At 31.3% G+C, this 16,808-nt stretch overlaps 1 protein-coding gene across 3 annotated transcripts in view; it reads left to right on the plus strand.

Moving 5' to 3' along the window:
* The window catches only part of Syx5 (syntaxin 5), a 97,994-nt gene extending 83,265 nt beyond the window's left edge, over nt 1-14,729 (plus strand). For all 3 annotated transcript variants that reach the window (XM_085814889.1, XM_085814888.1, XM_085814890.1), the window contains exons 8-9: nt 9,563-9,684; nt 14,061-14,729. In XM_085814889.1, coding sequence (XP_085671015.1) covers nt 9,563-9,684; nt 14,061-14,220 — 282 coding nt within the window. In that variant the 3' untranslated portion in view covers nt 14,221-14,729. The remainder of the gene's footprint in view (nt 1-9,562; nt 9,685-14,060) is intronic.
* The last annotated feature ends 2,079 nt before the right edge of the window (nt 14,730-16,808 follow it).

Consider the following 16,808-nt stretch of genomic DNA (forward strand, 5'->3'; position numbering starts at 1 on the left):
TGATCTTGAAATCACTATAATACAGTACAAAGTCCGTAATCTGGACTCGTCGGGACTTCGGCGATTCTGGATTATGGGTTTTTCTGGATTATTGATAATTAATTTAAATCTGGTAAGATGGCATGCAGAAATTATACAATTAAAAATATGAAACCATAATTTATGAAATAAAGAGCAATTATGATCTAAAGGGTATCAAAATTTACAAAAAAAGGCTTAATATTTATTTGTTTACTTTATTAAACATTTCTTTCAGTGTAAGTTGTTTAAGATGCTTCCACAAAAAATTCAAAAAGTCCCTTTTCCTTTTTTCTTGTGTCATCCAATGCCATACTCCTCGCATAATTTTGAGACAGATATGCCTTTATCCATTTTTTGCAGAAATTCCACTTTTTGTTTAATGGACATTGAAACATGCTTTCGCTTTGTAGATCCTTTGGCAGCTCCAGAATTGGAAACTCTTTTTGACATAATTGAAAGTTCAAGCTTAATTTTTATAAAATTGCTCTAACAGTTTGCAAAAAATAATAAGCCGGATTCAATTAGAAGATTAAGGAACAACGCAATCTGCAACATTACCTGAAATGCCTTAGGATCAGTAAAGATAATTTAGCTTAACTTATACCGTCAGTTATACATTAAACGCGCATGCGTAAACCCATTACACGCATGTGTAAATACATTATGCGCATGCATAAAGCATACCAAAAAAAATTTTTTTGGCTTTGACGTCTGGATTATAGATCATTCCAGATAATGGACGTCCGGATTACGGACTTTGTACTGTATATACTTTGGTCCTTCCAAAATATCTGGAAAGAAAGCATTAGCACTTTGTTTCTAAGAAAAATTTTGAATTTCCCTTCCAATTACATTTATTTGGCCCTCAAACAGATTTCATTCACTCACATTTTAACTCATTTCCCCCCATGCTCTCCAGAAATTTGTTCTGTTATGAACTGAGCATGTCAGTGTTGTGTTACCATGAACAATGCTACCAACTAACCATCTGGCTATCAAAAAATTAAATCTAGACACACTAGACTTCAAGGATTTCCTATTTACAAAACTGTACCTAATGTGCTAAAGAGAGTGTGATTTAAACTTTAAGTGTTGCCTGCAGAGCCTAACTTTAACATGCATTCATTCTATACTTTCTCTCCAGTCGTTCATATAAACAAAGTTTTGCATTTAAAGTTTAACTTTAAATACTTTACAATCAACATTCAAAATTTTACTTTCAACACAAACATTTTTCTACATTTAACATATAAAATTTTAAATTCATTTTACATCATTGGTTACACAGTTGCTATACATAGTTTACAATCTTTTCCTACAATTTGATTTTAAGCTCACGTTTACAACAATTTCCATCATAATTTCAAGTCTTTTCGACTAAAAGACATTTACAATTTACTTTTACGTAACTTTCTAATTCAAAATTCTTGCTTTTAACATTATTTAACACTTGTTCTTACTTGAGAAAAGCAACTTTGAACAACATGATATAAATTGAACTTTAATTCCAAATGAGAAAACAAAGAAAATTTTCCCTTATCTTTTTGCTTTTTGTAATGCTTCATTCTTTTCTGGCAAAATGCTTCCCAAGTGGGGCAATTCAGGTTTTCCAATCTGATTCTTCTTGGGCGGCCTTCATTTTCTGCCGGAAATTCTTTCCTTTTCTTCCCTTTGGCGATGAATTGGGCTGACTTCCTCATCAGTTGAGGGTTCTGGTACTCATTTCTTCGCTTGGTTTCCTGGAGAGGCACATCATTCCTGTGGGTCTTTAAATCTCCTTTTGGACTTCTTTGTAGTGTGGATGCTGCCTCGGCTGTCCTTCTCCCTTGATAATTCTTTGACGTGGATCTCTTCTAACCTCCTTTGGGGTGTTTGTTGATGGCTAATGGTGGCTATCTGCCAAGATTTCTTTCGTTGTTTCCGGACTCCCTCTGTGCTGCCACTTATTTAGCTGGTATTCTATTCGTTGCACATTTTCTCTTTTTGGCTGGCATTGGACCTCGTTGTGGCAGGACTTTCTTTACTGGCCTTTCACTCGTTGCATTTTTTTCTCTTTTCCGCAGGCCCTGGAACTCGTTGTGGCTGGATTTGTTTTATTATCCTTTCCTCTATACTTTACGCCTGCTTCCATTTTTCTGCTGGGGGAATCCAGTTTGTTGCTTGATTCTCCGAAGTTCTTGACACACTTCCAGCATTCTGAATGAGATTTTCAAAATCAGTTCGACTATAATAAGGTTTTACTTGTGATGGCCACTATTTCCTGGCTTTTTGCAGTCTTAAATAGAACATTGTAAATCTAATTTTCTTGATTACAAAAGGCCCTTCAAACCTGGGCTCGAACTTGGCCACTGTATTTTCTGGTGCAGATGATAAGGAATGCTTTAACACTTTTTGACGCACAGAATATTCTGCCTCTGGTCTATTCTTGTCAAAATAGTATTTCTGCTTCTGCCTAAATCTTTTTTCTTGTATCTTTTTTATGCTGTAAAGTACTTCATATGAATATAATAAATATGGTTTATTAATATTTATTTTCTTTATTTTTAACTGAAATTTCATGAGTAAATCTTGTAATATAGTTTATTTGTGCAAGGGGTCCCCCCTTTCATTGTAAACTAGTTCTGTAAGTTGAACTGTTATTTAAAATTTAAAAAGTAATTGTAATTTTTTTCCTATGGTTGTATAATGCTAATTCTCTCATATTTTAAATGACAGTCATGTCTCATTTTTCTTTCAGTGTTATGCAATTGTGTGTATATATATAATTAAACAGGAGCTTATGTTTTTAATTAAAATCTGGCTACTAACCATGCAAACATATATTGATTTATTAATTTTTAGTTCAGCTTTAAAATATGTATCTTATTTCCTTTCTAAATATGTTGTGAAAATTTATTTTTTCATCACAATAGACCAAACGGCACTAATTACAGCTAAACCAATAAAATCAGTTATTGTTTTATACAATATATAGCTTCTTTTCTGTATAAATAGTAGTTTTACCAAATTTTGAAATAAATTATTTATTTGTCACCAGTTGTTTAAAACTAAGTACGATCTTAATTTTTTAAAAGTAGATTAAAAAAAAAGGGGGGGGCAACTGTATACCAATATTGCTTTTGTTAATGTGGCATCAGCTGAAAAGGCTTCTATACAGATCATCTTGTGAATTAGGCCAAAGGATCGTTATGAGAAAGATAATGCTCTTAATACCAAAAATGTTTGTAGTCATTAAAAAATAAAGGCAAATGCCTTGTGGAGGGAAGGAAGAAGAATAAAGAAAAGAAAAAAGAGAGGAGATAGGTAAAAATTTAATGAATTCACACAATAATCAAAGGACTTTTTCTCCTTTGAAACAAGGTCCAAATCTACAATATGAGATATCCATTTTGTTCTCTGCACAATTACCTCAGTGCTAAGATGTCATAAAAGAAAATTTTTAATCTTTGTGTTCAGTAAACTGAATAAGTATCTGTTTTGTTTTGAAACTACTGATAAACTTTTCTGTAGATATTTTTATTTTGTTTTTAAATACTAACTCTATTACAACACCATCCCTTGTGAAACTTTCTTTCCTCCAGAGCCCATGCTTTATCCGTGAGGCAAGAGAAGGCTATAAAAACAACCAGAAATTGATGTAGATTTTACATAAAATTCAAAATCTGTCATTTTTTTCTCTCAGAACAATCTATTACTTTAGATTATTATCAACCATATCTCATTTATGAATGATAATTATGAATAATTACTCTTAAAAAAGTTCAGAACTTTGTTAATTAATGTATTAACTTATAATACAACTTTAATTATTATCTGAATTTTTATTAACGTTATGCTATTTGATTTCATATTTTCCTCAAGGAAAATTTTGAAGGCATATTAATTTAGAAACTGGGCATTTAAAACAAAATATCTGAAACTGATGCAAACAGCATCAAATAGTTGAAGTTATATCAACTTGCATGGTCTCAGGCCGTCCAGAAAATACTGCCTCTGAAGTTATTTCTGATTAGTAACCACTTTACTCACGAACTCTTGACTGCGTTGCTGTGAATTGCCCCTTATGTCTCCCATAATAATTTTCCTTGTTAAATTTTATTTGATTTGAATTGTTTTAATCTACTGCAGTCATGTGTACAATTTTTATGATGATTTAACCCAGTAGTCGGCAAACTTATTAGCCAAAGAGCCAAATATGAACATTACAACAATTAAAAAAAAAAAAAAAATGGGAGCCAAATGTGCTTGTTTAATAAACGTTTATTACACTAAGTAAAACTAAATAAATATTTTTTAGTGCGAACGATGTGCTTGCATCTCCTTGGAAAGTTTGAGTAAGTCAGGTTTGTATGTTGTTGTTTTTAATTTTAGGCATGATTCCAAGTTCTAATCAATAAGATGACTTCTCAGTTTACTCTTGATAATGTTCATGCTTGAAAGAGATTGTTTGCATATATTCAAATTTCTTCCAGAAATGTTTGTGCACAAAGCACTTCTTGGTGACTGATACAATGGTAAACAAGTATCTCGTGATTAATTTTTTCTTTCAAAATAGCAACAACCCTTTTTCTTACGCCAGTCATACTTTTGGCCCCATATGTTGAAATTAGAACAATTTTATTGAGGGGAATATGATGTTTATCCATACACTCAAGTACAGCACTGGCGATATCTTCTCCACATGGCTGACTTTTGAGTGGCAATAATCCTAAAAGTAGTTCTTTATGGCCTGAATGAGACATAAATCTTACAAAAAGTGAAACTGGCGCTGTATCATTTATGTCATAAAGACTCGTCAACTGCTATTGACAAAGCCGAACCCAATTTCAGATCTTCGATATGCTGGGTGGTTACATTCGAACACATTTTAATTCTTCTATCTTTAGTGGTTTTGGCAGACAATGGTAACTCTTTAATTCTTTTCAGAATGTTCTTAAAATCTCGAAATAGCGCTTCGGATGCATTTATAAAACAATTTCTTATGTATTCGCCGTCTGTGTACGGTTTTCCTCTCTTAGCAATCTCTTGGCTACAAACAAAACTTGTCATATTAATATTGCTAGAAGATTGCATCCAGTTATTAAACACAGAAGTTGACGACTCTTGACTCTTCTGAAGTTCCTCAACTGCTTTCTTCCTTGCATCACCGTTAGGATATTTAGTGATAAATGACGCGTGTCTTCTTGTAAAGTGTCTCTCTAAATTTGACTTCTTGTTATGCGCGAATTTCTCCTTACAAATGACATGTCGGAAGTCCATTCAAGTTTTGAAAAAACGCAAAATTCTCGGTCCACTCATCTTTAAATTCGCGGTTTTCATATTCCGTTTTTCTTTGCTCTTTTTTTTTTTTTTTTTTTTTTTTTTTGTAGCCATGTTATTTGGGGTGCCTATAAAAATATTCCAAATATATTTTTTTGTTAAGCCACCGTTATAAAATTATTATCATTATTAAAATGATGAAAAAAAATTTTAAAATCTTTTTAAAAATTACAATTTTATTTATATATGTAACTGCACTAAAAAGAGAAGAAATAATTTTCTTTATCATCAGAATAACAAAACTTTTAATATGACCAAAACTGGAATAAAGAAATAGAAGTTATCGAAAAATCGATTACAAATTTTGTACCGGAACCACAAACATACATTGCAGGTGTAATAAAATCGTATAAAAATATCTAAGATGTGCAGCTAGATTAAAAAATACAATAACTTTTTAATAAGACGGAACAACGGCAGACACGGTAGATAAGACAAAACTGTTCACACCGCAACTGCTGCTCTGTGATACCAATTTGTACCTTCACTACTTTATAAAAAGCATGCACGTGCATGCCGGTAGCTTGTACATGGTGTATGTTTAAACTTGATGTTCGTTACGTATTTTTACAACAATATAAAATTTTAATTACCCATGTAACTTTTTACTCAAACAAAAAATTATACATGTTCTTGATTTATAGAAGAATTTTAATTTATCAAAATAATATGTAGTTTTTTTCTTACCAAGATTTTTTTAAATGAAAATACTGAGCCCTCCGTGGATATCTGTACCAGAGCCGCACTTAAGGAGCCAAAGAGCCACATGTGGCTCTGGAACCGCACTTTGCCGACCACTGATTTAACCAATGTTTAATCAGTTAATAGCTATATTCAGTTTTGTTTTACATCAAAATATGATATATTATCAAGTTTATCTCCACATTAGTAAACACATGAATTATTAATGTTATTTTCATTGTATTTAAATGTACTTTTCATAAAATAAAAGCTTACTTTCTGTATTGAGAATTTTCTTATAAAAATGTAAGAAAATTATAAAATGAAATTAGTCAAAGAACATAAAAATATTAAATATAATTATATTGGATATGAGAATCACATTTTAAGTAGTTTAGTATCCGGAATCATTCATTATGAAGTGAATTTAATTCAGTTTAGAATTCTTTTTAAATCGTTTTAAATATTATTACCACGCCACATTTAAACCTGTAAAAAATCTGATTCAGAAGTCAAACAACAAACATTTTCACCCAACATTATTAATCAAGCAGTTAAAAAATTCTTATCTCAACACACTAAAAGCCACACTCTTATTTTAGGAGATTATAAAAATTCTGTTGTTATTCCCATCTTTCCATCAATTAGCTATAAAGTTGCACATATTTTGCAGAAATTTAACTTTCGGGTTGTTTACTCTCCCATCAATAAAATTCCAACTTCTATACTCAAGGACCCCATTCCGGATATGAATTCCTGGGGTATTTATAGGATTCCTTGCCAGTGCGGTTTAATTTACATTGGCCAAACTAAGAGAGCCTTAAAATTTCGCGTCAAAGAACATGAGGCATATGTTAGAAAAAAGGAAACACAGAAGTCTTCTGTTGCTCAACATTGTTGGTCCGAAAATCACACTTTCAATTTTTCTGCTGCCAAAATTATTCAAAAAACATCTTCCATTGGAGAACTGGATTTTCTAGAGGCATTTCACATTCATAAAAACCTTTCTGTTCTAGTTAACGATCCTAATTCCAATCCAAATTTGCCTTCGGCTTTTAGAGAAATTATGTTTTAGTTCTGGTTTCGTCAACAGATGGCGCCACTTGCTTATTCTTGTCCAGGCTTTCTTATCTTATCTAAACATTATTTCCTATCTTGTTCATTTGCGGTTTTGCAGCTGAAGATGATGGTTCGGTAAAACCATCGAAACTAGTCCTGTGAAAATATTGTGAATTAACGCTGATTTTTGTTGTTTGACTTCTGAATCTGTAAAAAATCTGTTTTTGAAGTGAGAACCTCTCACTCTTTGATATTTCAAGCTTGGCAACTATGAAATATTTTATAGCTCCATGATGTTAAACATGAGCCTTGAAGCCCCCCCCCCCACCGGTAACTTCTGTAGATGGAAACCTGTCCTTTTAAATGCATAATATGTTTATATTTGTAGTCGAGCCAACCAGATTTTTGCATCTTTTAATTCATCTTTTATCAACTTGTTAAATGAAATTTTACCTTTTGGGAGCGGTGCCGAGAGGGGCACAGGTATGAGCACAAAATATGTTCATCCATTTTGTATAAAAATTACCCAACCATTTAACTTAATATAGATTTTATCCAAAATAATTAAAAAATTGAATTTTGTAGGTTATTAATTGCATTACTAACAAGGAAAGTTATCAGATTTCCTAACAACAGTTTCCATGAAACATTTGAAATTGATCAAGAAGTTAAACAAAACAACAGGTGTGAAGTATGACATTTTGTAATCAACTGCAACTCCCAGATTGGGGTGTATAAAGTTGTGTGCATGCTGATAATATTTATAGCCACAGTCTGGCAGTCATCTGAGTAACAGGTTCATTGTGTGATGAGGCATATTTCGGGCAGGTGTGATGCAAAACAAAGGCATGTTTGATCACAAAAAAATATGGATAAGGAATAATATATGTATTACAAATACCCAAATAGTTCGTACTCCTGATGCTATTAGTGAAGGGGATGCAAAAGTATCCACCAGATGATATGGTTTCTTCATTCATGGACTTTATGCATAGTAATTTATTCTGTCAAAATGTAGCTGCTAATGCTGTTGAAGCAACAACTCCTTAATAGCAGTTCTCCCAAAAAAAAAAAAAAAAAAAAAAAAAAAAAAAAAAAAACAAGATAACAATGAATAAAGCAAGCGAAATTAGTGTGGATCTTCAGACAGTATTGCAATGGAATACAAAGTGGCAGAAATTTCTCAGTATACATATATCAAATTTCAGAAGAAAAAGCAATATGGGATAAGCAATCCACTTCTAATATTTAAAGGAATCTATCAAAGAAACAGCTATTCTGATTTTAAATCTAGCTCATATTTCCTTTATCACCTCAAGTGCCTCTGTTCTGGACATATTGTGTATGACATATGTAACACTCTATCAGGTACCTCTATTATCAGCCAATTAGCTTCCTGCTCCCTGCCAGAGAAGGTGAAGGGGAAAATGTAAGAAGCCAACAAGGTGAGAGAGGAAAGGTTTCATTTCGTTCCTAGTATCAGGGGGTGTAATTCTGTAAGGCGTTAATGAGAACCCTTGAGTGGAATATGTTCAACGAATATACCTTTAAAACAATATTGGGTTAGTCTTTGTAAATATAAGGAATGTAAATAGGTTGTAGTGTGTGTAGAATGGATTTATCAAGGGTTCTATAACTTGACTATTCTTACCTGTTCTGATAACTGCTAATTTATGAATCTGTTCCTGTCACTACCTATTCAAGTTGCATTTCACAGAAACATAACTTTTACCAATCTATGACTGCAGATGCTACAATCATGCATGCTGCTCTACGTGCACTGTTCTAGAAATTGCAAGTGATTGTAAAATGTTAGACTTTTTTGTATTCACTCCTTTGAAAGTTTTATGGCTGTTATTATTAAAAAGTCCAATAGCTTTCCTTATAAGGTAATATTCATATAACAATAATCATCATAAATTCCAACAATATTTAATGTCTAAATACCTACACATTTTTAAGTCAAAAACTAGTTCTCTTTTGGAACCTCAATTTTTCCATCATGTGTCTTTAGTTTCGGCAACCTATTAACATTTTTAACAATTTTATTTTGGCTTCATTTGTAAACTGCATGACAGTATTTTTAAGTGCATTATAGCATTATAATGAGATTTAAGTAACTCTAATATATTAGAAATTATAGAGCAACAAAATTTTTATTTTCTACTCTCTATTTTAAAATTTCTAACTTGGATATTTGGCAATTTTTAAATGTCTTGATTGTCATAATTAAACAATTAGATTTAAGCACACTATAAGTATGCTTCTCAAATTTGGCTGTAAATGCGTCAAAATAAATTTCAGCTGTCTAATTTCCATTTTCTTGTGACAAGCATTGTCCCCTTTTCAATTGTCAGCTTCTTCAGTAAATTTAAATTTGTACATTTTTTTCTGATTTTTACTCTTATGACAGAAGGTATGCATTAAATATGATTGCATTTATTACTATCATTAATTTCATTTTTCAATATTTTTTCTCCAGGATTCGTATATTCAAACACGGTCTGATGCTATGCAAAACATAGAGGCCACAATAGTGGAATTAGGTACTATATTTAAAGAATTAGCACACATGGTTAAAGAACAAGAAGAGTTAGTTCAAAGGTAGGTGAAAGTTTAATATTACAATTTGACCACTCCAAAAACAATTATGGCTAACACTTTGCTAAAGCTTTTATGCTTATCTAGTAATTCAGAGTATGATATTCCTCTGAAATAAATTACTTGCATTTATCCTATAAAACTTAAAAAAAAAAAAAAAAAAAATTATATCAATGTGATGGCTAATGATAATATATGTACTGATAGAAGTCACTGCAAGATTTTTTAAGGGTATCAGAAATCCCTATACCGACAATGTTAAATTGGGCATTTTCAATGTACCTTTTCTCAAAATCTTCTGTAGACACACGCTTGAAATTGTTTTGTGTGATTAAAGTATACCTATATGATTATACTGAAATGAGTTCTTGAAACATTTTGAATTTTAGAGTAATTTACAGAATATTTTGTTAGGCACCGTAAAATTTAGCACTTTTCTCACACAAAAAATTTAAAAAAAAAATTTTTTTTTTCTTTATTTTATTTCAAAAAGCTCATTTCAGTAAATATTAGGAAACCTAATAAATAAGTCATAAACATTTTAGATACCTGGGAGCGTTAGGATACATCGAGTATAGAAAAGTCACATTTGGAAAAAAGCACGTTTTTATGTAAAAATCCTTATTTATCAAAGCATTCGATGACAAATTAAAACTAGATTTTTTTTTTACAGTTCTAATTTTCATAGAGATTAAAAAATGGTATTTTTAGAAAGATAAAAGTGTGATGAATTTGAAAATGGAAAAATCCGAAATCATCATTTTTTGAAGATTTTTGGATTCTAACACCCCTTAAAAAGGTCACTTTCATCTTTGTTATGACAGATGACATTTCATTTTGTATTTTGGATTGTGTGAAAATATGATTTGTATTGGCAATTTTTTAGCATAATTTCAAAATGTAACACCTATTTTCAGCAGTATCAAGAAGTGATATAAAAATTTCAGGAAGAAGATTTCAGCTTATTGTTAGTGATCCTCAGAACTAAGCAAAGAAATATGAATATTTTTAATGCTGTTATCACATACGATATTTGTTGCCGGAACAAAACGTTTGAAAGAACAGTTCTGAGAATGGCTTTTCCGAGAAATTGGGTTACCATCTTCACTTTGTAAACAGGCTGAAAGCCAAACAAGAATCATTTATCGCTCAGATTGGCGAAAGTGACGTTTGCTTCTTCATGTTGTTTTGTATCGTTCACACTCTTTTCGTTTTAAACTTTATTGTTAGTTATGGAAGATAATAGAAAGGTGATTGCTAACAAGTTAATCACTCTGATCTCCACTCTGGCACTTCAAGTAACAAATAAACACACTTCTGGTTACAGCAGTCAATTACATCAGTAATAGCCAAATTCTGTAAAACATGTGCTGGATAAGTTTATCAGACATTGCTTATGTGTATTTTGTGATGTCTGCATTCCAATAAAAATTTGATGGCTCACTGGAAAATTTGTGACCGGTGAAAGCATTTTCTTGACTAACTTTATGGCTCATAATTACTATTCTGTCCATAAGTATAAACAAACAGACAAAAAAAAAAAAAAAAAAAAAAAAAAAAAACTTCTATCACAAAAATCTATGTGGCTGATATTTACATCCTCACAGCCAGCAGATATTATTGAGTAAAATGAAGATTAAATAAAGCATATGAATACATGAGCAATCAAACATGTGCAAGTTATTTACTGTCCCATAGAACACTCAGTAATATACCTAAAACACATTAATTGTACCAACTCTATAAATTAGGAGGTGCACATCATGAGTTTGTTTTATGTGATTACGGCAAAGCCTCGAGGGATATCTGCCTAACAGGAGGTAACCCTTTGTAGAAGATTTTTAAAACTGACTTGTATATTAGTTACAAATGGGGAAAACCAAAGAAATGCCCATGTAGCCAGCCCGTTTGCGGCATTCTAACCTCAGACAGAACTACCAGTGTTGAACGACTCTTCGGCCACTAGTAGGCCTGTATACATAATTGGAAAGTACAATTCAATATATGAACACACATGAAGGTGATAATCAGTTGTGCACTATTTTAAGTAATCAAATATTATAAATGCATAGCTGTAACATTTCTTATTATTTATTAGTCATGTTTATATTACGTAGATCATACATATGATATAATTATGAATTAACCCAAAAACAAAATGTGTACACACTTTAGTACTCAAATGCTCATCAATTATTTTTCAACTGATTATTACATATCCATAATAATTTGCAAAGAACTGATGACTACAGTTGCTGCCAATTACATGATCGTTATATGAATTAGAAGTAACTTCAAATAAACTTTTTGGCAATGTTCATACATACATATATTCTAATATTCTACACATCTAATAAGTCATATATTTACATACAGATAGAGAGATGCAATGGTTTAGAAGTTGTTGATATATATTTATTAATATTAATGTAATGAATAAAATTTATATTAATGAATGTATGTACAAATGTTTTTCCTCATGCATAATAATAAATCAATAAATTTCCAATGTTTCAATATGTAGCATTTACAATAAAAGTATAGCTTCTAATGTATTTAGAATTCAAAAAGTATTTCATTAATAACATGAAAATAATAGACAAATTTAATGAGTATATTCATTGTTACATAAACTATGCTTTTCTTTTTTATGCATCTTTTATGCTATTTAAAATGTGGCACTGATTATGCAATTAACAATTTCAAAGATAAGTAATTAGAAGAAAAGCCACGGATATACAGACGGGTTTTAAAAAATTATTCAATTTAAATTTAAGAAATAAAATTCTATTGCATAACATTACATAACAGTGATAATACACGATCAGCACGAAATACGACGAAATTAGCGAACTTTTGGCAATGAACAATTTGTAAACAAATCCAAACTGCAAGAACGTCATAAAATACTGTCAACTCTGAAATTTCCACGATTATATACTTAATGAATATATAAACATTTTTTTTAAATGACTCAGGCAGTTATATTACAACAAAATAACAATAATTAAATTGGCCTCTATTTCCACCATCCATGACTTCACAGTGAGAGCCATCGCCATATTGAAAGTTACCGTGATCCTTCAGAAGCAGAACTTTCGTCTGATTGGTTGAACGTATGAGGAACACGTCTCCAGACGGAACATTTTCGGGAAAGTTTCAAAATGTGGCTCATAGCTGGGACATGTTCCTCCTAGCTAGACAAAACATTTCTCGGAAGCCTCCTGCTTAAAGCAGTGCTACCAGAATCTTGTTTCTCGGAACTGTCCCGCTCAGGGCCGCGCGTCCGTAGAAGTGATAGCCTCTTAAGGCACAGTTTTGAGCCCTTCCTCAAAACATGCTCTCTATATGAACATTTAGAGCTTGGCTACTCACTGACAATTGTGGGTGAATTTTCCTTAAACTAGTAATACCAGCTCCTCACCAGTATTGATAGAGATGTTTATTTGAAGTTTGGCTTTAACCCATAGAAACCCGCTATAAAATATTTAATAAATGCGTTTCCGTTATAGATAAATTCATTTGCATACAAAAAATATCATTGTAAGCATGCCATAAAAGTATTTTTAATTACATAACAATTTATTGGCATATTTGTAGTGCATCGGGAGAATACATTGCTATTCAAAAAGCATTGTATGCTGCAGTTGAATATAACATTGGTGACTACAATCATGCATTTGTCCAGTTTATTACTAGAATATCTCAATAAAAATTTGGCAGAAAGGTGGTTAAGATGCACAGGACAAAAGGATATTGTGTTAATTGTTGTATCCATATTTATCTTCAGATATGTGATTTCCCTCTCCCTTTTGTGTGTGTGCATGTTCAAAGATATGATCAGTATGTTGATATGTTAGGGGATATACTTATTTATGGCTATAGGGCAACTATAAGATAAATAAGAAAATGAATACTTATGGCTATTAAGAAGTACAGCTTCGTAGAATGTGAATTCTTTTATTGTTTACTGTTGATCTGTGCTCATCTGATGCGTGTGGGCACATACTATTGCCACCAAAATGCATTTAAGTAACATCATTGGTTGCCTATTTTACCAACATCATTGCTTTATGAATACCTTTTTTTTTTGGGGGGGGGAATAATCTAAAAGAACTGAACATAGTTTTTTGCTACATAAGTTTTTTTTTCACCAAACATAGTGCAGTTTTTAACAGTATTTATTACTTGCTTTAAATAGTTTTTTAATTTGCTTAATTATTTTCATATCTTGAATATAAATGCATTTTTTGGAAATAAATAACTCATTTCACAAAAAATACTAATAACATGTACAAAAATATATCTGTAATCAGTATTATAGTTGGCTATAAAACTGATCTGAGTGGGTAATTAGAATTTTTTATTCTTTATTATAGGATTGATTCAAATGTTGAAGATGCCCAGCTGAACGTAGAAGCAGCGCATTCTGAAATTCTTAAATTTTTTCAGTCTGTTACATCTAATCGATGGCTTATGCTAAAAGTCTTTGGAGTTTTAATTATATTTTTTATTATATTTGTGGTTTTTGTTGCTTAAAATTTTAAATGTAATGCAAATAGGTGGGTTTTAAAATCAAAACTAGTGAAAATCATTTCAAAATGGGACTAATTTAATGCCTTTTAAAAGCAGTTTGCTGTATTCAACCTGAGAGATGTTCAGAAACAGTGATATAAGCATGATGTGCCATCTTAAAAAAAGTATGTAAAAATTGTACATACTTGGAAATTATCTTTTGTCTCTAAATGAAGGAAACTGTGTATAAAGTTATTATATTTATAAATTGTTTTTTACATTTTTTGCATATCTTTAGTTTTCAATATTCAATCACCTTTCTATCATTTGTAAAATTAATTAACTAAATAGTTAAGTATTTTAGAGATATTTCATTATTAACAGATGTTATTGCTATATGGAAGTGTGGCTGAATATCAACATTGTATGCAATTAACACTGGTAATATTTCTGCATATCATATATGCTGAAACTTCATTATGTATCTTCAGATGTGTATATGTATATATAAGATTAAATTTTATAAAAATATTGCTGTTAAATTCATTTTTATCATTCATGTTTGTAGCTGACTGAAATGTTAAAGATTTTTAATGAAAACTCGTGTTACTGACATATAACATTTAACTAAAAGAATTACTGCTGTTTTTCATACGTTGAGTCGGAAATGTTAGATATTAAAAGTAATAATTCTCCATATGGTTTGTATAATTATTGTAAAAATACAGTTGTGTAATTTCGAAATATAATGAACATTCTAACATAATGAAAGCTAATAAAATGCTAATAATTGTGATGCATCCTTAACTGAACCTAACCTAATGAGCCCACCCGTAGTCGAGCGGTAAAGTCACCGAACACTGATAGTTCAGTCCGATGTTCAAATCCCGTGAATGGGTTGGCTGCATTAACATTTACGTGGTTTTCCCCTTGTGTAATGTGTATACAAGCCAGTTTCCCTTACAGAGTCCTCCACAAAGGCATTCCTCCCCTTAGACAGAAAGCCCTCGAGGACTTTGCCATAATCAAATAAACCAAACCAAACTTTAACCTAACAAAAACTATCTTAATTTTAAATCTGGAAGCTTTTTTTTTTCTAATTTCACACCTCATCGATCTCTTATTTTGCAACATTACAGTTAAGTGGCAATGAAACTTATGTCAGGAAATCAAACTTGCTTGGCAGGAACTATGTATTAATTTTAGTTCTTGCATACAATTCAAAGTCTAAGATACGTACTCATCAGGACTAATGACATGGGATTTTTCCATGTCAGTTTAAATCTAGTAAGATGGTGTGTAGAAATTGTAAAATTAAAAATATGAGATCATGAAGCATATATGACCTTAAAAAAATCAAAATTTAGAAAAAGGTGGGCTCTCTATTTATTAGTTTGCATTATTAAGCCTTTTAATACAAGTTGTTTAATTTGCTTTTTTTTTTTTTTTTTTTGTGCTAATATTTTCCCTTTAAATAAGCATAAATTTTTTGTTCAGTTACAAAGTTTCATTGTTGAAGTCCTGTAATTACCGCATCATGAGTTCTCACTAAATTGTCACTCAAGATTTTTTCATTCTCAACAGTCTGTCTCTTTTTTCACTATTGGTAGTGATATTTTCTGGATATCAGACCATGATGCAAATTCATTCGCCATCCATTAGTTGAGTGATGATTGGGCATTGTCATAGCAATAAAAAGCTCTTTACATTATCTTCATTTATTACCATTTCTCCACAAATTCCATAAATTGGAAAATATCACTTTCTGTTTGCAGTATATATATAAAAAAAATTGAATTCACAAGTACATCATGTAGCTTTGCTATCGTCTGATATTAACTATTGGGGATGTATCATGATATTGGCAAATAAAGGCTTGTCGTTCTGCAAAATTTTGTCTTGCTTCTATCACAGGCTGATGTAGCTAAGCTTGAATTATACTGTAGGTTTTTAATTATACGTATGATTATTTCCCGCACATGTTTAGGCTTATTAGAGTCCCTAAGAAATAAATTCGTACATATACTTAAGGCTTATCCCGAGCCTGCACTAGATATTTTGTGGCCCTGTGCAGTCACTGCCGGTTCTAAAATTCTGCTGTCAAGCTGTCGCTAAATTCCAAAGATTTTGCCATCCCTTAACTTTGTTACTTGGTGCTTCTGCGAATTCTAAAATGTCTGCCTGCTCTTAAATTCTGTTGCCCATTGCAGCTGCATCAGCTGTGGTATTAGTCCTGGGATTAACTGAATAACATATCAGTCATTCTCAGTTCAAACAGCAATAAGTATCATTGACCAGTAAGTATCAATTACAAAATGTATTTTTGCATATGGAAAGAAATTTTTATTAAATATCTCCTCATCATCATGGCCAACACTTCACAGAAGAGTTAGCTGAAGTCTATAATCGTTAATGTCAACATAAAAAATTACCATACGTTTTGGTATGGTAATTTAAATTGGTATATGAATAACTAATATTAAAAATAAAAGGAAGTTGTTTAGACATTGTTGCATGAGTCATTTCTAAGCTGCAGTATGTTTACAGTCATATTGTGTTTGAAAGCAAAAAATAATGATGATTTGTGTGGTTAGTGTCAGTCCCAAATTGAA

This window comes from Stegodyphus dumicola, chromosome 4 (genome assembly GCF_044657685.1).
Source record: "Stegodyphus dumicola isolate Sdum_Otavi_A_Nest chromosome 4, ASM4465768v1".
Taxonomy (NCBI): Eukaryota; Metazoa; Arthropoda; class Arachnida; order Araneae; family Eresidae; genus Stegodyphus; species Stegodyphus dumicola.